This window comes from Pan troglodytes, chromosome 14 (genome assembly GCF_028858775.2).
Source record: "Pan troglodytes isolate AG18354 chromosome 14, NHGRI_mPanTro3-v2.0_pri, whole genome shotgun sequence".
In the NCBI taxonomy this organism is placed as follows: Eukaryota; Metazoa; Chordata; class Mammalia; order Primates; family Hominidae; genus Pan; species Pan troglodytes.
In genome coordinates, this window is record NC_072412.2 from 106,214,528 (window position 1) to 106,236,815 (window position 22,288).

The 22,288-nt window shown below is 42.3% G+C and overlaps 1 protein-coding gene across 7 annotated transcripts in view; it reads right to left on the reverse strand.

The window, feature by feature from the left end:
• Positions 1-722: 722 nt before the first annotated feature.
• TMTC4 (transmembrane O-mannosyltransferase targeting cadherins 4) overlaps positions 723-22,288 on the reverse strand; it is a 70,273-nt gene continuing 48,707 nt past the window's right edge. For 5 of the 7 annotated variants that reach the window (XM_009427186.5, XM_016925498.4, XM_063792295.1 and 2 more), the window contains 7 exons: positions 22,100-22,179; positions 21,814-21,921; positions 21,564-21,705; positions 11,184-11,298; positions 9,279-9,391; positions 3,236-3,305; positions 723-2,021 (listed from right to left, as the gene is read on the reverse strand). In XM_009427186.5, coding sequence (XP_009425461.2) covers positions 1,873-2,021; positions 3,236-3,305; positions 9,279-9,391; positions 11,184-11,298; positions 21,564-21,705; positions 21,814-21,921; positions 22,100-22,179 — 777 coding nt within the window. In that variant the 3' untranslated portion in view covers positions 723-1,872. Of the gene's footprint in view, positions 2,022-3,235; positions 3,306-6,405; positions 7,626-9,278; positions 9,392-11,183; positions 11,299-11,759; positions 11,838-21,563; positions 21,706-21,813; positions 21,922-22,099; positions 22,180-22,288 lie in introns of those variants that run through there. The other 2 variants (XM_063792294.1, XM_063792297.1) reach the window with 2 other exon arrangements.

The following is a 22,288-nucleotide window of genomic DNA, read 5'->3' on the forward strand; positions in this document are numbered from 1 at the left end:
ATCATTTTTTGATTACTCTCAATAGACAAGTACTGTTTCAAAAAACGAAGTTTGCTTTAAAAAAAATCAACAAAGCATATAATGCATCTATTGTATGACAAGTGAAGCACTATAGGAACATAAATAAGAGGAAGATGGTCTTAGCCACTAAAGAGAGCTATAAATTACTACTGTTGTTTTGGGACCATTTGAGAAATATTTGAAGGCTGGGTATGTTGGCTTATACCTGTAATCCCAGCACTTTGGGAAGACGAAGTGGGTGAATCACTTGAGGTCAGGAGTTCGAGACCAGCCCGACCAACGTGGTGAAACCCCGTCTCTACTAAAAATACAAAAATTAGCCAGGCATGTTGGTGCACGCCTGTAATCCCAGCTACTCGGGAGGCTGAGGCAGGAGGATCGCTTGAACCTGGGAGGCGGAGGTTGCAGTGAGCTGAGATGGTGCCACTGCACTCCAGCCTGGGAGACAGAGCAAGAATCCATCTCAAAAAAAAAAAAAGAAATATTTTAAACACAGCACTTTATTTCTTGATACATTTCAAACACCAGAAGTTACAATCACTGACTGAAACACTACACAGACCTGCCCCCAACAAGTGAGTCCAGAGAATCACATTCCTCTCAGTGTGGATCTACTCACTCTGTTCTCTGAACTTGGAAAACACTGTAGTGCCATTCTATGAAATGGTCCCCAAGTCACACAGAAGCCACATAAAAGATGATTTGGTCACTCTGATTTCATTTTAAGGTAAAGGAGGCTACAAAGTTCACTACTTGAAAATAATTGATTAAGAAGGCAATATGACATTTTCATGCTAGTTTGTGTAGTAATTTTACTGCATAAGAAATTACAGAGATTGCATAAATCATTAGGTCAACAGCCTACAGAGAAGAACAAAACAAAACATTGTTTGGATCAAATAAAAAACAGCAGGAACAACTCAATTCTTAAAAATATCACGAACTCCCTGAATGTGGCTCCATTTCAGAGAAAATTTTGCATTTTCTGGATGTCTGTAGTTACATTAAGCAAAATGGAAAACGGCTTTTCAGTTAAACACAATAAAAAGCAGCTTACACAGATGTGTTGCCCTCTTCACCTTGGATGTAACAAAAATAAAGATGTGAGGCTGCCTGCTCTTGCCTAAAGCATGGCTTGAACTTTCAATTGATAATAACCGTTTATGTAAAATACTACATTACATAATCTCCTATGTATTGAAATTGCACAAGTCAGAGCATCCAAAAACTGCAAGAGTCAATTTCTTCCTATGGGGAAAAGCATATAGATATACTATGTTAAAACTTCCATTCCTCATTCGATTATTTGCCCTATTCAAAACATAAAAATACAAATAAATATTTCCTTACAAAGTTCACAGTATATTGTTTAAAAAAAAAGAGATAAAAAAACTTAATTTCCTTTGTCATTAAATAAAAATGCTAATATATAGACATGTTCAATATTTATACAAATTGTAGGGGCCAGTGTATCCTTTCTTGGTCATAATTGAAGTTTAATAGTGCTAGTCCATACACGACAAGGCTCAGATCCCAAATGTAAGCTCAATTCTACTAAAAGTTGCTCAAGATAATTTTTTCTCTTTTCCTGTTTAATTAAAAAAGACATTTTTGGAATTTTAGAATTACATTTGAGTTGTCTGAAAAAATACAATTTCAATGAAAAATCATATCAAGCATTCAAGAGTATATTGCTGGTGCTATAATCTTTTTGCATGTCTTTGTTTTCATAGAAAAAAATCAGTAAAATAACATGTCTAAGACTTTTAAATGGTTAAACGTAACCACATACTATTAATGATATGCCTCATGCACACACACACTCAAACTCAAAACATGAAGGAAAAAGGATCAGACATCTTTCTTTTGCATTAGTTCTAGCTTTCTTCTTAGCAGACCGTAATTCTCCTTAGTTCCTGATGCCGTGGGGTCAAGCTGCAAGGAGATTTCGTAGTGTTTCTTGGCCAAGTCTAGATGTCCCCAACGATGATAAAGCACAGCTGAAATAGCAGGAGATAAATTTCACTGGGAATGCTTCTGAGTAACGTGCCGTATTCCTACCCTCTTGGACAAAGAAATATTACAGATCCTATGCAAACAGTTTTCAAAAGTCAATTGTATGAAACAATATTGTTTGTACTGAAAACTCTATTTATTGTAATCACACTCCCTGATGATTATCCATGTCCTGCCAGTTACTCCCAGGGTTCTTCATAGCACTAGATAAGATACATCTGCCTATAGTAACATTATTACATAAAGAAGCAAAAAGAAGAGTACATGCAATGTCTTAGTGCTGCCATGAAATTTCCAGGAAGCAAGGCTGGGTATGGGAGGTGGGGGTGATGGATGCTAGGCACTGCCCAGAGCCCTGACTATGCAGAAGTTCAGCTGTTTATTTTAAATATTTCCTTACATCATTTGGGGAAGTAATAGTTTGTTTGGGTCCATTTGGAAAAAAGGCCTCTGATATCAAGAGCTGACCCTAAAATGATAGTTACAGTAAACCTAATCATTAGGATGATTAGCCTCTGATCATGACAGTGATTTTGTTAGTAAAATTAACTTTCTGTATGGGCAGAAGAGCATCTGTGGATGCTTTTTGGCTTTTGTGAAGAGAAGCTTCAGAGTTGGTAGAGAACAGCTTTGGTGAAAAAACATTTCTGTGAGCATTCTAAACATCAACATGCTATGCTCTAAACATCTTAACTATGGAGACGTACAAATGCAAGAAATGAATTCTAAGGAATAAATGATTATAAATGCATTTTAGCCAAGGCATAAGAGGATATAAAGCAGAAGACCAGGCTGGAAGGGGAAGGTCTACTCTGTAAGAAGGAAGGAAAAGGAGGTAAGTTCAATGGCAAGCTTCCAAAGTACCTACGATTAATTTACTAGGAGAACTCTTCGCAACCACAGCCTCATTCTCTTGATCCAATCTCACCCTTCTCAGCTTAACACAAAGAAGGACAATCTGAGTTTCATCATGAGAAGGTGATAGAGTGGGCAAACTTTGGGGCTGTTCTGGTCATGCAGTTGAGATTTGTAAGTGTGGCTATCACTTTGCTATCTTTTTAATGCAATAACAGAACCACATTTTAAAGCCAGGCTAGCTTTGAAAAAACTACTCTCCCAACATTAATTTTATAGACATGCACCCACTTCATTAAAGTAACAAAATTTCAACACGATTCAAGTTGAACACTTTTCTTACCCAAATTACCATGGTAACTTGCAGCATTTGGATTTGCTTTAATTGCCTTGAGGAATAAAGCTTCAGATTCCTAAAAAATGAGAAACATAAAAAGGAAGATATTTATTGTACATGAAGCAAAAGCAGTTCCCAGTTTTATCACCTACGGTTTTCAAACTTTTAACCTCCTCCTTTTGTATCAATGCATTCCTCCAGAAACACTCGGAAGGCCCAGCGGGGCCACGCTCTGCCAAAGAGAGGCTGACAAGGGGCAGTGGGAGGGAGTGGTGGCCGCAGAGAGGGGATGAACATGTTCGTGAGTGCCACCACCTGCCTCCCTGCAGTGGTTGGACTTCTGTAATGTTATGCAAGTCGCCCAGGTCAGGGTGCGTGATGACGACAGGAGGCCCACGGAACAGGAGAAGGCTGAGCCGTGGAGCACACCCATGCCAATGCCATTTCCAGAGCTCTTGGGGTAGCAGTTGAGGCCCATTTCCTCTCCCCCAAGAACCTACAACACTCTGGGCCGCCCAGAAGCAGCCCCATCCATCTGGAAAGAATGCGCAGAAAAGAGGAAGGAATGGCCACCTGTCAACTACATTGTCACAGTACTGCACATGACCATCACCAAATGCCCCTGATGGGTGTGAATTGATTCTTGTACAGCCTTGCATTTCTTCCAAGTCATACTCACTTCCAACCTGGCCCCTAAGAGGCAGGGCAAAGTGTCTTCCTACCCTGATCACTGCTAGAAACTGATGGCTGGCTGGTCCCTTCTACCATAATGCTGAGAAATAAAGACACCTAACCTGTTTTTATTGACATGTGCCCTGGGGGCGCTGTTCACTCCATCCACCTTCACAATCCTTAAGGGGAGCATGCTTTCATCAGTATCACATGCTGGGCATGGTGGCTCATGCCTGTAATCCCAGCACTTTGGGAAGCCAAGGTGGGCAGATCACTTGAAGTCAGGAGTTCGAGACCAGCCTGGCCAACATGGTGAAAACCCATCTCTACTAAAAATACAAAAATCAGCCGGGTGTGGTGGTACGTGCCTGTAATCCCAGCTACTTGGGAGGCTGAGGCAGGAGAATTGCTCCAATCCAAGAGGAGGAGGTCGTGGTGAGCCGAGACTGCGCCACTGCACTCCAGCCTGGGCAAGAGAGCAAGACTCTGTCTCAAAAAAAAAAAAAAAAAATCGGTATCACACATTGAGCTTAACCAAACAAATTTGTTGGTGTGGGCATAGTTTTTGTGCCTTCTACCTGGGTCATACATGAATTTTTTCCAGGTGGGCTTCCCATATCTGGGACTGTGCATTTTATAATGTGCAAGACCACCAGTTCCTTTGCCCTGTATGGCCTGTGGTACCCCTGAGAAATTGGCTGAGAATGTGGGGGACCATCTCCAAAACCATGACCTTTCGGACAGAGCTGGCAGAGAAACATTTATATTTTAGAAATGTCATCCAAGAGGGACTTAAGAAAGACATCAGGACAACATATGGGATGTCAGTTCAAAGTCAGTGTAGTGTCTACATTCCAAGTTTCAGGGGCTGAAACTCCTTCCAAGAGGGTCAAGACTCCGGCCGTATCAGGAAGGCTGCAGAAAAAAAGTCAAATGGGTTGTGTAGTTTTGCAGTGGTTTCTGAGTCTCTGGGCTGTTTCTGATGATTTTCAAACATTTCCATTTAAAACCTAAAACTTGAGACATACGAAGGCCAGGGAACCACATCTACTTAAAAATGCTTCCCAACCTGTAAATGAAGTAGTGTTAACTAGAGAGAAATGGCTTAGGGATAAAAAGTTAGGAGTTTTCTAGTGTTGCTAAATTCATTTATTCATTCAGCTGAGTTCTCAGATGCCTGTGAGGACGAACATCATTCAGGACATTGAGGAGTCAGCAATGTGGGGGACACAGTGGTGCTGAAGACAGGGAAGGGCTCAGATCTGACACCTTGTTAGAGGGCCACTGCTGTCAGCAAGGGCTGGACCCAAACTTTGCAGGGTGAGGAGGAGGCCGGTGTGAAGGAACAGGGATGAGGAATAACAGGCAGAGAGCACTGGGCCAGGGGGACAAAGGAGGAAAAATGAGTCAAGATTTCCAAGCCAGGGCAACAAAAACACGACAGCATGTGGACAAAAGAAGGGGTGTCAGGAGGAAGAGATGGTTTGAGAGGAGGTGTGGGTGGGTCGGCCTGGCTCTATCCAAGTCACGGGGGCAGCCCCTGGGCCTGTACCTGGGCCTGGGAGTGGGGTTGGAGGGGCCTCTTTAGAACGCAGCATCTGTGAGTATTCAAAGCCCATGAAATGTTCATCTATTAAATCAGCCTTCTAATGGCCTCATTCAGGAAAGCAGTGAACTGTTTATAAACTGATCTTCTGTGGAGGTCTCTGGATGACTAAAGACCCAGGCAATGAGCCAATTTAATGCCAATGAACCAATAAACTCACATTTAGAGTTGGGGATATTTTTTTTCTGAACAGAAAGGGGAAAAATAAGGTATTATGTTCTGAAGCATATTAGACAAAATGTATTTAACAAAGGTGTAGGACTGAGAAAGCCTTGCAAATTGTGTCTCTAGGTAGGAACAAGCGCTAGTCTCTATGTCTAGGCGAGGAAGCCTGGGTGGGCGGAGGTCATTTCAGCCACAGCAGCCACCCAAGAGTGCTCTGGGGCACAGGGGCCACTGTGCCTCCGCTAGAATAGGAAGGGTAACATGGGAGATCTGATGTGAAGTTGAAACCGTGAATCACACAGGAAGAGAGTTATTCTCTATTCTCCCTCCTTCTTTCTGATTGCATTGGGGCTGAAGTCTGCACTTGGTGGTGGTGTGTGGGCCCCACCCTCTAACATACCGGCCAATCTCTCCTTGAAGCTAAGAGAGCTCAGAGCCTTGGCCAGCAATAGTATCTAGCTGGGATTTAGTATGATTATTTCATTTTCAGTTACCCTGTATTTACAGTAATGATGCGTTGTTTCTCCTTTAAATATATTCGTGTTAAAAATCTATTTAAATAAAAATGTCAAGTAAATAAGGAAATATCTAGATGTGACAAAAAAAAATCATAAAGGTGTGACATAAATGTCTGGAGCTTAGGAAACTGACTCTATCAACATAACCTGCACTTAAGCTACAGGGCCATTGGAATTAGCACTACAGAAAAAGAAATCAGCACAGGAAGCCATGATTTAAGCACTGAAAAACATTACTTTTGTATTTTTGCTTTACCACATTAGCTTGAAACTGGAAATTAAATGGCAAGAAGTAATATAAATTTTAATACATTTTAATGATCCCTAGAGATTCACTGAATGATTGAATGCTCACTAAATATATATATATATACACACACACACACACACACCCATACATATATACATATACATATTAACCATTTGATAGTTGCAAATTATGTTGTTGTGCATTTTTTTGTATCACCTTGTCAAGAGGTTGGGCAGATAACTATCTCCATTTTATAGATGAACAAACTGAGACCCAGAGAGGCTAAGTGACTGCTGTTAGGTTTTAAGAAGGGCTGCTCAGATAGAATAAAAAGGTGCTTAGAGCCACGCAGATATAAGAGAACACTCACTCTGCATATCAACATCTCAAAATAGGTTCTGGAAGCCTGAACGTTTCAGGGCCAAATGAGAGACGCATTTGATCATTTCACAACTACTTAACTGGGTGCTTCGTAACTGCCCGACAGCAATGGAGATACAAAACTGGGACCAAAGACTCGGCTCCAACCTCAAGAAGCCTCCAGGCTCTCTGAGGAGATTTACCAAGTGCATGATAAATAAAACAGCAAGTGCTTGGGTAAAAAGTGAGTTGTCAGGGAGCAGACACCTGCCCTGCCATCAAGATAGCTGGGCTGGAGGGTCTGTTCACCCAGCCCTGCAACTCACCACATCCCCTCTTCTCTGGGACATCCTACCCAGTGCTCTGCGAGGAAACACGTCCCCTCACTACATCCTGAAACAAGCAGTGCCAGGGATGCAGCTGACCATTAGCAACCGGTATCATTTTTGCATTAGAAGAGGAAAACCTAAACAGTTGCTTAAAATTCAAACTCTTAACGAAAAAAATACATGGAATGCTTGCTTGGTGGCTGATGCCATGGCTCAGGAAGTCACATCATGTCCCCCAACTTGGTAGCTCCTGAAGATCTCATCGTGAGTTCTGTGTTTCAGATTTCACCTTCTGTTTCCTTAAGTTAGGCCCAGTGCTTTGGCCTTGATAATTAAAACGCAAAATGTGTAGAGAAAGAGGAGGCTGATTTCTCCATTCTGCTTTACAGAGTATTTTCTACTTCACTTGGGGGTGGGGGAGGAAGAACAACGTGAACTGGAAGCCAAATGAACTCTGGGTTCTGTCCCCTTAATAGAAGTTCCAGCAGTTTACAGACTGTGGGATGACAGAAAAATCAATACAACGATTATATAAGCCAAGTCTTCAAGAAGACTCGCTGTAGCTGGGTCACTGGAGGAGAACTGAGACTTGGGACCTGTCCCAGGCTGACAGATGGCTGGAAAGGTCATTAGAAGGGAAACCTGTAAACCCCACCTCCTTCCCCTGCTACACAAGTAGATTCATAAAAACTAAAACTAAACCCTCTTCAAAAAGCTATTTCTGGAGTAAAATCTAGAAATTTAAAAAATGCATAGTGAAGCTATTCAACTCCCCAACATTATAAAACTAGAGATATGCATGAAATTATCTTACCATTGTTATTGAAAATTATACTGATAATGACATGTAATAAACAGAAAAAGAGAAGTGAATAACACTGGACAGATATTAGCTAGTTGCTGCCTTTAGGTCTTATACATAGGCTGAGTGATTGAAATAAGATATAGCCCCTGATTCTGAAATAAAGGTATTTCTCTTAAGAAACGACTAAGGCACTGCTTCTGTGATATCTGTGTTTAACACCCAGGATGCCAGCTAAAAATGCATATTCCAGCTGGGCGTGGTGGCTCATGCCTGTAATCTCGGCACTTTGGGAAGCCGAGGTGGGTGGATCACAAGGTCAGGAGATCAAGACCATCCTGGCTAACACGGTGAAACCCCATCTCTACTAAAAATACAAAACATTAGCCGGGCGTGGTGGCGGGCGCCTATAGTCCCAGCTACTCGGGAGGCTGAAGCAGAAGAATGGCGTGAACCCGGGAGGCGGAGCTTGCAGTGAGCCGAGATAGCGCCACTGCACTCCAGCCTGGGCGAAAGAGCGAGACTCCGTCTCAAAAAAAAAACAAAAAAAATAAAAAAACAACAAAAAAATGCATATTCCCTGACCTGACCTAACCCACGCAGCCAATCCCTTCTGGGGAGAATCTGGGCATCTCTACTTTAACAAGCTCCCTCAGTGATTCTGATAGACAAAATTAAAGTTTACAACCAGTCCCCTTCAACACACAGGGAGTTATGCATAGCCTATTCCTGCTCCACCCTGGCTGCCAACTGGAGCAAAGATTTAGTATCTTGTGGTTTTTGTTGGGCAGAAAACTCTGGGCCTTGCTGGTGGCCTATATAACTCAGATAAAGAAAAACCTGGAAGCAGCAAGAACCAGTCATGCATCCTCCATGGGCTGGTTATTCTTTTGTGCAGAAGATGGAACCTGCAGATAAAACCTAGAGCTCCAGCCCATGTGCAAGTGACAGAGTCAAACCCTGTTGTGCTAGGGCGGGGCTGGGGCAGGGGCACCTCCGGGGATGCACTGTGGCTGCCCTGAGTCCTCCTCCGGCACCAGCCTGCCCGGCCTCTGAGGCCAACCATTCCACAACTCCCTGCCTGCTCCCACCCCTTCCTTGGGCTTCTCTTCCTCTCTCCACGTGTGAACAACAGTGGTTAATTCTGATGAGAAAGGACACTGGGTTTGGCCCCACACCGCTGTCTTTGAAGCAACTTTTCCAGGAAACAAACTGGCCAAGCCACATTGGTGCACCACTGCCACTGTTTTGGCCTGATTCCTAATTTAACTGGGCAGAAGTAACACTTACGTCTTCTGTCAGATGCTGGCACTAACTGCAAGAACTCACAGCCTGTGGTTTACGCACCTTGTATTTCTGGGATTTCCCCAGCACGTTTGCCAACGAGAACATGAGAGAGTGATCATTAGGTATTAATTCCAGTGCCTCTCTTCCAACTGCTTCAGCTTGGGCTAAATTACCTGGGAGTGAAAAATGGAAAAATAAAAGACATGTTAATGTTGTACTTGCATTTTAGCTTCTCTCTATAACTAACAGGGTTTATGTGCACAGCACATGACAATTATGAATAAACTACTTAAGAAAATCTGTGTAGATCATGTAATAAACACACACACACACACACACACACACACACACGTTATCAGTGGCAAAGCCACTGCAATTCAGCACATTTCTGACACAACACATAAACAGCTTTTGATTAACTTCTGTAAAACCATCTAAAACCTAGTTTTAATTTTTTCCCAGATACCAGTTATACCCAAACAAATCTGCAAAATAAGAGGATGACAGTAACACTTTCATAACTGAGAATTTATCACATTGAAGTATACATTCTGTATTTTCCCTAGAAACAACCATATATCTCTGCTCTACACCATGATCAAATTAACACCATCATTAACATATTTTTACTGACACATAACTGTACATATTGATGGGGTGCATGTGATACTTTGATACATGCATACAATGTGTAGTGATCAAATTAAGGTATTTAAGACAACCATCGCCTCAAATATTGATCATTTCTTTATGTTAGGAATATTTCAAATCTTCTAGTTCTTGTGAAATATAAAGTGTTAACTACAGTCACCCTACTGTGCAATGGAACACTAGAACTGACTCCTATCTGTGTTTGTACCCATTAACCAACCTATCTTTATCCCCGCCCCCTTCCCAGCCCCTAGTAACTACTGTTCTGCTCTCTAGTTCCACGAGGTCCATTTTTCCAGATCCCCCATGAGTAAGAGCATGTGATATTTGCCTTTCTGTGCCTAACACCATCATTTCTTAAAAGATGTTTGGATTTTTAAAGTGAAGGAGGCAGAGTAACTCCTAATTGATTGAATCTGGTCTGCTCAGGGATAGGAAACCAGATCTTCAAGTCGATTCGCATTATATAAAAAGTAAGAATCCATGGCTCCAAGTGTAGACTGAGGGGGCTCCTTTGAGTGAAGTCCCTAAACTTGGGGCATGGACCTAGTACTATCCATGTCATTAGCCCCAAGGCCATTCTTGCTCACTTCTGAGTGCTCCCAACACCCTAAAGGATGGCCAATGGTGGATAACAGGCTTCAGAAGAAACAAGATACTGTCACACCTCTCCCCCATTACTCAACACCAGTTCTAGGTGGAGTGTCATTTTCCCAGACATTCACATTCCAGTATGTCTAAAGAAATTCCTTCCTTCCCTCCCTTCCCTCCCTCCCTCCCTTCCTTCCTGCCTTTCTTCCTGCCTTCCTCCCTCCCTCCCCCTCTCCCCCCTACCCGCCCCCCTCTTTTTTTTTTTGAGATGGCGTTTTGCTCTTGTTGCCCAGGCTGGAGTGCAATGGCATGATCTTGGCTCACTGCAACCTCCACCTCCTGGGTTCAAGCGATTCTCCTGCCTCAGCCTCCCAAGTAGCTGGGATTACAGGTATGCGCCACCACACCCGGCTAATTTTGTATTTTTAGTACAGACAGGGTTTCTCCATGTTGGTCAGGCTGGTCTCGAACTCCTGACCTCAGGTGATCTGCCCACCTCGGCCTCCCAAAGCGCTGGGATTACAGGTGTAAGCAACCGTGCCCGGCCTAGAAATTCCATTTTCTAGAGGAATAGACATTTTTGTAATAGAAAATAATTAACTTCACATTAATTTTTTTTAAACTCAGTAGGAAAAAAGCACAATAATCTCTATATCCTAAGTCTTCGGTGGCATTTTACTGTGGAGCCATTTCCTGTGATTTGTTCCATCCAGCTTTCTGTACCTGTATTGTCGAGGAGTATAATCATGTTGTTCCAGGCCAGGCTGTGCTCTGGTTTCAGCACGGTGGCATTTCTCCACGCATTCAAGGCATCCACGTGGCGATTGAGATCTGCATACTGAAAATAAAACACACCAAAAAATCAGTATTCCAAGTTTCCTGCTTCCTCTTTCCAAGACATTATTAAAAAGAAAAAGAAAAAGAAAAAAAAAGCCCAACAAACAACAATAAAAAACCAAAACCTAACTTTAATTATGGAGCTTCTAGTTTTTCATATCAACTCATTTAATCCTCAAAACAATACCAATGAAGTAAATACTATTGTTATCCCCATTTTACAGAGGAAGCAACTAAGGCACGAGGAAATGAACTTGCCCAAAGTTATAGACTAGAAATGGTAAAGCAGGAATAAGAACAAGGTCCGAACCTGTAATGTCCTATATCCTGTTATTTAGTGATTTTAGGAATCAAATCATATTTCAGACTGCTGAAATACTGAAGAAAGCCTCATCATTAGTCTTGTTCACTAAAGACTTCATAAGTTCACTGTTGATAAAGTATTACTTAGAATAGTAAACAAAGTATTTCTCATGATCAAAAGCTGTGTGTCCAATTCACCTTGTGAAGGGTGGTCTCGGGGCCTCTTCCTGCCTGTGTCTAAAGTAAATATAAAAACAGGAGCATATCAGACATACTTTGTAACTCCTTGGAAAAGTCTCCTATGGTAAGGTAAAACCTCTTGGCAATTTCGAGTTTGTTTGCTTCATTTAGGAAGGAGAAAAATACCTGTTGCTTATTTTTTATAATTTAAACTTTTATTATTATTATTTTTATTTTTGAGATAGAGTCTCACACTGTTGCCCGGGCTGGAGTGCAATGGCGAGATCTCGGCTCACTGCAACCTCCACCTCCCGGGTTCATGTGATTCTCCCGCCTCAGCCTTCTGAGTAGCTGGGATTACAGGTGCCCACCACCACGCCCGGCAAATTTTTTCTATTTTGAGTGGAGACGAGGTTTCACCATATTGGCCAGACTGGTCTTGAACTCCTGACCTTGTGATCGATCTGCCTGCCTCAGCCTCCCAAAGTGCTGGGATTACAGGCGTGAGCCAGCGCGCCAGGCGTATGTACGTATTTAGAAACAGAGTCTCGCTCTGTTGCCCAGGCTGGAGTGCAGTGGCATGATCTTGGCTCACTGCAACCTCTGCTCACTGCAACGTCTGCCTCCCAAGTTCGAACAATTCTCGTGCCTCAGCCTCCTGAGCAGCTGGGATCACAGACACGTGTCACCATGCCTGGCTGATTTTTGTACTTTCAGTAGAGATGGGGTTTCACTATGTTGCCCAGGCTGGTCTCAAATTCCTGGCCTCAACTGATCCGCCCAGCTTGGCCTCCCACAGTGCTGGGATTACAGGTGTGGGCCACCGCACTCGGCCTTCAACTTTTTATTTTAGATTCAGAATGTACATGTGCAGGTTTGTTACATGGGTAAATTGTGTGATGCTGAAGTTTGTGATAGAAATGATCCTGTCATCCAGGTAGTGAGCACAGTACCCAATAGTTAGCGTTTCAACCCTTGTTTGCCTCCCTGCCTCCCCACTCTAGTAGTCTCAAGTGTCTATGATTGCCATCTTTATGTATTAGCGCTCACTTATGAGAACATGTGGCATTTGGTTTTCTGTTCCTGGATTTATTTCCTTAGGATAGTGGCCTCCAGTGGCATCCATGTTGCTGCAAAGGACATGATTTTTTTTTTCGTATGGTTGTGTGGTATTCCATGGTGTATATGTACCACATTTGCTTTTTCCAATCTACAGCGGATGGGCACCTAGGTTGATTCCATGTCTTTGCTATTGTGAATAGTGATTGATGAACATATGAATGCATGTTTTTAGTTTTTTTTTGAGATGCAGTCTTGCTCTGTCACCCAGGCTGGAGTGCACTAGCACAATCTCGGCTCACTGCAACCTCCACCTCCCACGTTCAAGCAATTCTCTGCCTCAGCCTCCCAAGTAGCTGGGATTACAGGCGCCCGCCACCATGCCCAGCTAATTTTTGTATTTTTAGTAGAGATGGGCTTTCACCATCTTGGCCAGGCTGGTCTTGAACTCCTGACCTCGTGATCCACCTGCCTTGGGCTTCCAAAGTGCTGGGTTTACAGGTGTGAGCCACTGTGCCCGGCCGCATGTGTCTTTTTGGTGGAATGATTTCTTTTGGGTATATAACCAGTCATGAGATTGCTGGGCCAAATGGCAGTTCTAAGTTCTTTGAGAAATCTCTAAACTGCTTTTCACAGTGGATGAACTAATTTATATACAGTGTCTAAGCATTCCTTTTTCTCCCACAGCCTTGCCAGTGACTGTTGTTTTTTCACTTTTTGATAATAGCCACTCTGACTGGTGTGAGATGGTATCTCAATTGTGGTTTTGATTTGCATTTATCTAATGATTAGTGATGATGAGCATTTTCTCATATGTTTGTTAGCTGCTTGTATGTCTTCTTTTGAGAAGTGTCTGGTCATGCCTTTTGCCCACTTTTTAATGGGGCTGTTTTTTTGCTTGTTGATTTGTTACTTATAGATCTCAATATTAGACCTTTGTTGGATGCATAGTTTATGAATATTTTCTCCCATTCTGTAGGTCGTCTGTTTACTCTCTTGATAGTTTCTACTGCTGTGCAGAAACCCTTTAGTTTAATTAGGTCCCACTTGCCAATTTTCGTTTTTGTTGCAATTGCTTTTGAGGACTTCGTCATCAATTCTTTCCCAGGGCTGATGTCTAGAATAGTGTTTCCTAGGTTTTCTTCTAGGATTTTTTTTTTTTTTTTTTTTAAAGACAGGGTCTTACTCTGTCGCCCAGGCGGGAGCGCAGTGGTGTGATGTGGTGTGACCAGTGGCTCACTACAGCCTTGACCTCCTGGGATCAAGCGATCCTCCCACCTTGGTCTCCCAGGTAGCTGGGACTACAGGCACATACCACGACGCCCAGCTAATTTTTTTGGATTTTTTGTAGAGATGAAGTTTTGCCATGTTGCCCAGGCTGGTTTCAAACTCCTGGGCTCAAGCCATTTGCCTGCCTTGGCTCCCAAAGTGCTGGGAATACAGGTGTGAGCCACTGAGCTCAGCCTCTTCTAGGATTCTTGTAGTTTGAGGTCTTGCATTTAAATTTTTAATCTATCTTGAGTTAATGTTTGTGTTTTGTGAAAGGCAGGGGTCCAGTTTCACTCTTTTGCGTATGGCTAGCCAGCTATCCCAGCACGATTTATTGCCTAGGGAGCCCTTTCCCCATTGCTTTAAAAAAAAAAATTGGTTAAATTGTTTGAAGACCACATGGCTGTAGATGTGTGGCTTTATTTCTGGGTTCTCTATTCTGTTCCACTCATCTGTGTGTCTGTTTTTGCACCAGTACCATACTGTTTTGGTTACTGTGGCCTTATAGTATAGTTTGAAGTCAGGTAATGTGATGCCTCTGGCTTTGTTCTTTATGCTTAGGATTGCTTTGGCTATTCAGGTTCTTTTTTGGTTCAATATGAATTTAAGAATAGCTTTTTCTAATTCTGTGAAAAATGACATTGGCAGTTTGATAGGAACAGTGTTGAATCTGTAGATTGCTTTGGGCAGTATGGCCATTTTAACAATAATGATTCTTCCAATCCATGGTCAGGAAATGTTTTTCCACTCGTTTGTGTCACCTCTGATTTCTTTCAGCAGTGTTTTGTAGTTCTCCTTGTAGAGATCCTTCACCTCCTTGATTAGCTGAATTCCCAGGTATTTTATCCTTTTTATGGCTCTTGTAAATGGGACTGCATTCTTGATTTGGCTCTCAGCTTGAATGTGATTGGCATATAGATATGTTTCTTACTTTTGTACACTGACTTTGTATCCTGAAACTTTACTGAAGTTGTTTATGAGTTCCAGGAGCCTTCTGGTAAAGTCTGCAGGGTTTTCTAGGTGTCGAATCACACCGTCCATGAAGAGAGATAGCTTGACTTCTTCTTTTCCTATTTACATGCCTTTTATTTATTTTTCTTGCCCGACTGCTCTGGCTAGGACTTCCAGTACCATGTTGAATAGGAGTGGTGGGAGTGGGCATCCTTGCCTGGTTCCATTTCTCAAGGGGAATGCTTCCAGATTTTTGTTGCTTCTTTTGAGAGGGAATGTTAACATTGGTAACAGAATATAAAATGGCTAGCTCTCAATTTGCGTAGTTAATAAAAGCACACACACACACACACACACACACACACACACACAGAGTGATGGATTTTTTTAGCAGGTGACCCTGTTGCCCTCTTATCTCAGTTCAAATGCACATTTTATTTGAGTGTACTTGATCCCTTTAACTCTGCAAAAAGTACAAATGATTACAATTTATCAGAGTTTAAGGCTGTTTCCTTACTTACTGGCAAGTCTGTCTTTTCTTCAGACAACAAAAACATTCTGACTTGTCCTATGCTACACAGCAAATAGATAGCATGTTATGCAAGAAAAAGAAAGCTTTAATGAATTATGGAAACATTTATGAACATCCATTTGCTAAAGATGTGGGAATTTCTCATGAGACTCAGAAACTCAAGTTACAATATTTTTACCCTTTAATGAGGAAATGATAGGAAAAGTTCAGAAAATTAAAATAATGGGATGCTTAATTATTCTAACACTTAATTATCTCTATTTGATGTTCCAGTGATTCCTCAGATCAATTCACTCCACCAAGTGATATGCATTTGAGTCACTTGGACAAAATCCATGGCAACATTTGAACACACCCAGAACAACCAACATAACTTCCTTTATCCAACATGACAAAATTCTTCACTACTTTACTGTTACTACTACAATTATTATTACTATTTATTGAAGAATAGACTGAATCAGATAAAATTTAGTTTCATTTTGTCTCAAATTCTACTCATCTTACAGCATCTACACGAAGGGAACAAACTTTCAGGGAAGCAGAAAAAGTGGTGATTTAACCAGAACTGCTCATCCAGGAAGTAGATGGGTAACATCAATCACCCAGCAGTCCTACGCTCACCCTTCTGTACTCTGCTCTGAGAAGCGGGGGCTGGGAGTCTGCAACTACATTTCCCAGGCTTCTTCACTCTTTTGTTCCGTTCTGTCAACAGGCACTGGATGGTGGGGAGAGGGGAGCAGTCCTTTCCTCTTACTCTCACTCTCTCCTTCCTTCCCCTGGCAGTGTCTCCGAAGTGACTATGTCCCCTCCTCCACCGTCCCAGGGTGGAAGCAGTGGTCTGTCTCCCATGATCACAGCTCTTGAGGCTGTGGTAGCTCCAGAGATTGTAACCTCTTGTGAGTTTTTAAATCTTGGTAGTGCCTCCTGTCTGTTCCCCCAAAACCTATAGGATTCCCTTTAATCTCTGAGTTCATGTTACCATCCCATTTTTGCTCATCCAGCCTTCCAATGACAGTCTAACCAATTCCTTATATTAAGTCTTCTCTATCTAAAACACTTAGAATGGTTTCTGTTTTCTGGACACATCCAGTCCTTCCATCATGCATTGTCTTCGGCAATCCCTCTAGCCATTATTGCTTAGAATGTAACTTTCTAAGATTAGTAATATGTCCCAGTAGTTGCGCTCTTCCTGATTTCCTATTCCACAAGAGAACTGCCTTATATTCTCTCCATATTGGGGTCTAGAAATCAAAACAAATCGCTGTCTCCTGTTACTAGAGAGTGATTTCTTAAAAACAAACAAACAAACAAAAAACCCTCTTAAGCTATTAAGTTCTTATTTGCCAGTACATAAATGGGTTGGTTGAGTTGTTAAAGATTAAGCTCTTAATGCTTTTAAGCTGTCAAAGAGGAAAAAGCTGGATAATTAAACCACAAGGGAAAGCAAAAGCCTTAAATAAGCAGGAACAGTTGGCGGAAAGGAATACAGGAAGACCATTTCACGGTAGTGTAATTAGTAAATAATATAAACAAAAAGCAGTACAAGGTCTCAATGTGTTCAATGCTACAGATGATCTTCCAAGTGAAAGTGTAATGAATCCCAAGGACTACAGCACATGATAAAAGCTGGTACTTTATATTCTCCGTTCCTCCCTTTGGACATCATTCTTACAGAAGGAGCATTTATTATAAATCCTCTAATTTCCAAATCCCAAGGAACTGCAGTGACGGGCAGCTACTAGGAGAGGGGAGAAGACTAAGCTGTAGAGCCTAGAGGATAACCTGGGAGGCTGTGGGCAGACCCACTCACTTTGTGAGCAATAAAGTAACAGAAGAGCAGTCTCCAGAAAAGGAAAAAAAGGGATGAAAGAAGAATTCTTTTTTTTTTTTTGAGACGGAGTCTTGCTCTGTTGCCCAGGCTGGAGTGCAGTGGCACCATCTCGGTTCACTGCAAGCTCCGCCTCCCGGGTTCACGCCATTCTCCTGCCTCAGCCTCCTGAGTAGCTGGGACTATAGGTGCCTGCCACCACGCCTGGCTAATTTTTTGTATTTTTAGTAGAGATGGGGTTTCACCATGTTAGCCAGGATGGTCTCGATCTCCTGACCTTGTGATCCACCCGCCTCGGCCTTCCAAAGTGCTGGGATTACAGGCGTGAGCCACCTCACCCGACCAAAAGAAGAATTCTTATGAATACCAAGTTCATATTTAGTCACTGAGTACTAGTTTAACAGATACAGTGAACAGAAACGGTAGTCCCTACACCCATATATTCATAACCACCCAAATGCATGAATTCTGGTAAGACCTCGTGCTCCCATCCTCCACCCCACCCCTATTCTCACTTCACTAACTTTGTGAGGATTGCCCCTGCTTTGTATGTGATTGAATTTTGAAGTCACCACTCATAACATTATGTTGAGGTTTCACAGCCTCCCCTTCCCCCTGGGAACAAACAGCCGATCATTATAATAATTTCAGCTCTCCTGGAATCTTCAGGTCTCACAGAGAAAGTGGTTTCAACATCAAAGCAGGTAACTAGGTCATAAAGCACAGAATTTTAAAATGTAAAAGAACAAAAATGCACGCAAGGTCAGTGGTTCTGGAGAAAGTTAATGTGAGACAAAGGAATATCTTGCCATTAATCTTCCTTGTTCAAGCATCATGCCATTCCATGAGTTCAGCCACATTCCTGCCACCCTTGCCTCTGTGCCCAGGAAGAAATAATTCCTCCTTTCCACAGTGGAGTCAGCACATAGAGGTGGTATCTTCCTGTGGCACATCATAACTGAAACATGTTTTGCATTTTTTGAGTAATAAAAATGCAGTGATATGGTTTGGCTGTGTCACCACCCAAATCTCATCTTGAATTGTAGCTCCCATCATTTCCATGTGTTGTGGGAGGGACCTGGTGAAAAATAACTGAATCATGGGGGTGGTTTCCCCCATACTGTTCTCGTGGTAGTGACTAAGTCTCATGAGATCTGATGGTTTTAAAAGGGGAAACCTCTTTTGCTTGGCTCTTATTTTCTTTTGTCTGCTGCCATGTAAGATGTACCTTTCACATTCCACCTTGATTGTGAGGCCTCCCCAGCCACATGGAACTGTGAGTCCACTAAACCTCTTTTTCTTTATAAATTACCCAGTGTCAGGTATATCTTTATCAGCATTATGAAAATGGACTCATACATGCAACCACTTCACTTTAATATTTCTTTTTTTTTAAATTTATTATTATTATACTTTAAGTTTTAGGGTACACGCGCACAATGTGCAGGTTAGTTACATATGTATATATTTCTAACACAAGCATTACTCATCCACGTAAAGGGACTTCTGCAGAGGGGGAAGGTCACATTTTACCATTAGTTAGCCAGACGTTCCTGCTATCTTGTTTTCTCCATTCATAAGATTCTATCTCCACAACTCACAAAATCATGGCTACCCACTCCAGAAACAAAGACAGTAAGACCAAAGACATTCACATTATGGTAAAAACCAAAGCCTGGTTTTCCAATAAATGTAAAGCAGTCAGTGTTTTCTAGGATTGTTCCCCACAAACCATGGCTTCTGCTCTGACATGATTACCCTGTTATCCAAGTTCAGACAGAGCTGCTTCCCTGCTGCAGGGCCAAGGGCAGGTTACTGGAATCACCTGGGTGATTCATTATTGTTATTTTACTTACTTAATTTTTTTGAGGCAGAATCTCACTCTGTTGCCCAGGCTGGAGTGCAGTGCCGCAATCTCGGCTCACTGCAACCTCTGCTTCCCAGGTTCAAGTGATTCTCCTGCCTCAGCCTCCCCAGCAGCTGGGATTACAGGCACGTACCACCGTGTCTGGCTATTTTTTGTATTTTTAGTAGAGATGTGGTTTCGCCATGTTGGCCAGGCTGGTCTTGAACTCCTGACCTCAAGTGATCCGCCCGCCTTGGCCTCCCAAAGTGCTGGGATTACAGGTGTAAGCCACTGTGCCCAGTTTATTATTGTTATTTTAAAACAGATTCTCTATAGAGCCCTTGATTCCCTAAATGTCAGATGGGGTGGGACGGTCTGGATGCATGTCAGTTTTGGAAACTACTAGTTGGGTTTTTTTTTTTTTTTTTGCAGAGGGAGAAGGAGCCAATGCAATGGCTGGTCTTTATTGGAAAGATGAAACTTTATAGCACATTTTGAGTAACTTGGTGCAGGCGCTCAATGCACCAGCTGATGGGTACCAGCTTGTAATGGGCTCCACAGCTGGGGCATTGCTGGGTCTTGCCTTTGTGCGGCCAAAACCAGATGACAGCACTGTTTTCCTCTTCACAGATGCACCCACTATTCTCTTGTTGGTGATGGAGGGGACTAAATTAGGGTCTTCCTTGGTGCCTAAAGCTGTCTTTGGGGGTAGTACATTGTATGGGTCCAGTCTCTTCCTTGCAGTCATCATGACCTCCATCTCTAGGCCAGTCACCTACTTGTTATCAGTAGAAACACCACCTCCAGGCTGGGCATGGTGGCTCATGCCTGTAATCCCAGCACTTTGGGAGGCTGAGGCGGGCGGATCACGAGGTCAGGAGATCTAGACCATCCTGGCTAACATGGTGAAATCCCGTCTCTACTAAAAATACAAAACATTAGCCAGGCATGGTGGCGGGCGCCTATAGTCCCAGCTACTCCGGAGGCTGAGGCAGAAGAACGGCGTGAACCCGGGGGGTGGAGCTTGCAGTGAGCCGAGATCCCGTTGAGCCGAGATCCCGCCACTGCACTCCAGCTTGGGTGACAGAGTGAGACTCTGTCTCAAAAAAAAAAAAATAAAAATAAAAATAAAAAAAGATAAGAAACACCACCTCCAGAAGCCATGGCACGCACCGTGGCCATGCCATTGGGACCACCGGCCCTCAGGGCCTGCGCAGCCAAGTGCTCCAGCTCCATGAAGTAACCTTGAAAGCCATCGACAAGCAGCTAAGGGAACTAACAGTTTTGACAACATAAGAACTCTTTAAAGCGAAACTCTGTCTCCAAAAACAAAACAAAACAAACAAACAAACAAACAAAAAACAAAACCAAGAAGCTTCAGGCCTTTAAAACGAGGGCAGCAGACATCTCTTTAGAACACGAGGATGCTTTCCTACCTGTAAGGCTAAGCTGGATAAAATTTGGAAATCTACATATAAACTTCTGTGAAAGTCATATCACTATGGATGTATTCCAGTTTGGTTAGAATGAACACAATTTTTTTTAATTAACAATGTTTATTGAATACATCTAAACATATTAGGAACAGATATATTTGTTTTCTTGAAACCAAATTAAATGGTTGATTATAGGGAGAAGACAACCATTCGTGTTTAAAGAATTTTGCTATGTGTGTGTCTCATTTTATTTTTGTCAGAAAATCAAGAGCAATCAGATCTTCATAAACATCCTTTCAATAACCAAAAATATAAAGCTACTACAGAACACGTTATTTTCTATTTCCATCAAATAATGTCAAAGCCCTTTCAAATAAATCCCGTGCCCTCCAAAGCTGCCTTTTTTGGGGGAAATGCTCCCTGCAGATGAAGAGCTCTGCTCCCTTGAAGAAGGAGAACAAGGGAGCTCAGAAATCATACTAAGGATTTGTTACTTTAATCTCTGTTCTTACTCAATTCTTGTTTTAAAAACAGAGAAACTGATGTTTATCAGGAAGTTACCCGTTGGAGCACTGTTTTACAGGGCGAACGGGATTTTAACATGTTAATTTATTCCTTGGTTTAACCTTTTGCGTGGGTGACCTCTTAAACTTGACTAATTCACACTGTACTGCTCTCTAATGAGAGCTTTAAAAAATTACTCAAAAGGAAATCAAACAGCTACCTTCAAATGAGATAGAAACATGCGAAAGAACTTTATAAAATGTATGGGCTAGGTGGGTGTCACTATGTCATTTTATTATAAATAAGAAAAATAACCCATCCTTCCTTCCACAGGCACAGGGCACCCCGAGCTTACCAGACGCCCGAGGTTGTAGTAACAGTCTGGGTATTTCCTTCTGTGTTTAATTGCTGTCCGGTAACTTTGCTCTGCCGCTTCAAACCGTTTCAGGCTATTCTGCACTATGCCTAGATTCATCCACGCAGCGGCAAAGTCTGGCCTAGAGGAGCAGTTTTAACAAAGATAAACAAGAAGATGAAAGGCTTAGATGCCGGAATGCAGAAGGTCCTTTCTTTGTCACTAGCATAATTATAAAAACAATGCTTACTGTATTTGAACAGCCAAAGACAGCAGCTCCTCAGCTTCCTGTAGCTCATTCCTTTCTTTTAAGATATTTCCAAGATTATTCATGGCATGAACATACTTGGGATTTAATCTGGAAGTGGGGAAAAAACCAAGCTGACCATTAAATGCTCAATAGTAAGTTTTTACTAAACTCTCAGGAATCGGTAAAGATATTGTAAAGTTGGGGTCTTTAAAGGAACAGGTGTTTCATATTAGAAAGTGAAAACGATCTGTGTACATAATTCTTCTGTAAGACATACTCGCCATACCTTACAGCTTCCCGGTAGTATCTGATGGCAGCTGTCTGGTTGCCTTTATCAGCCAGGTTTTTGCCAATGTTGTAGTGAACCTGCAGACAGAGAATAATTGGGCCATCAGCAGACAGACTTCTTGTTCAGAGCCTGGACCCCATCACATCTTCTAACTGAAGACAAAAGGTAAAGCGATGAGGAAAAAAA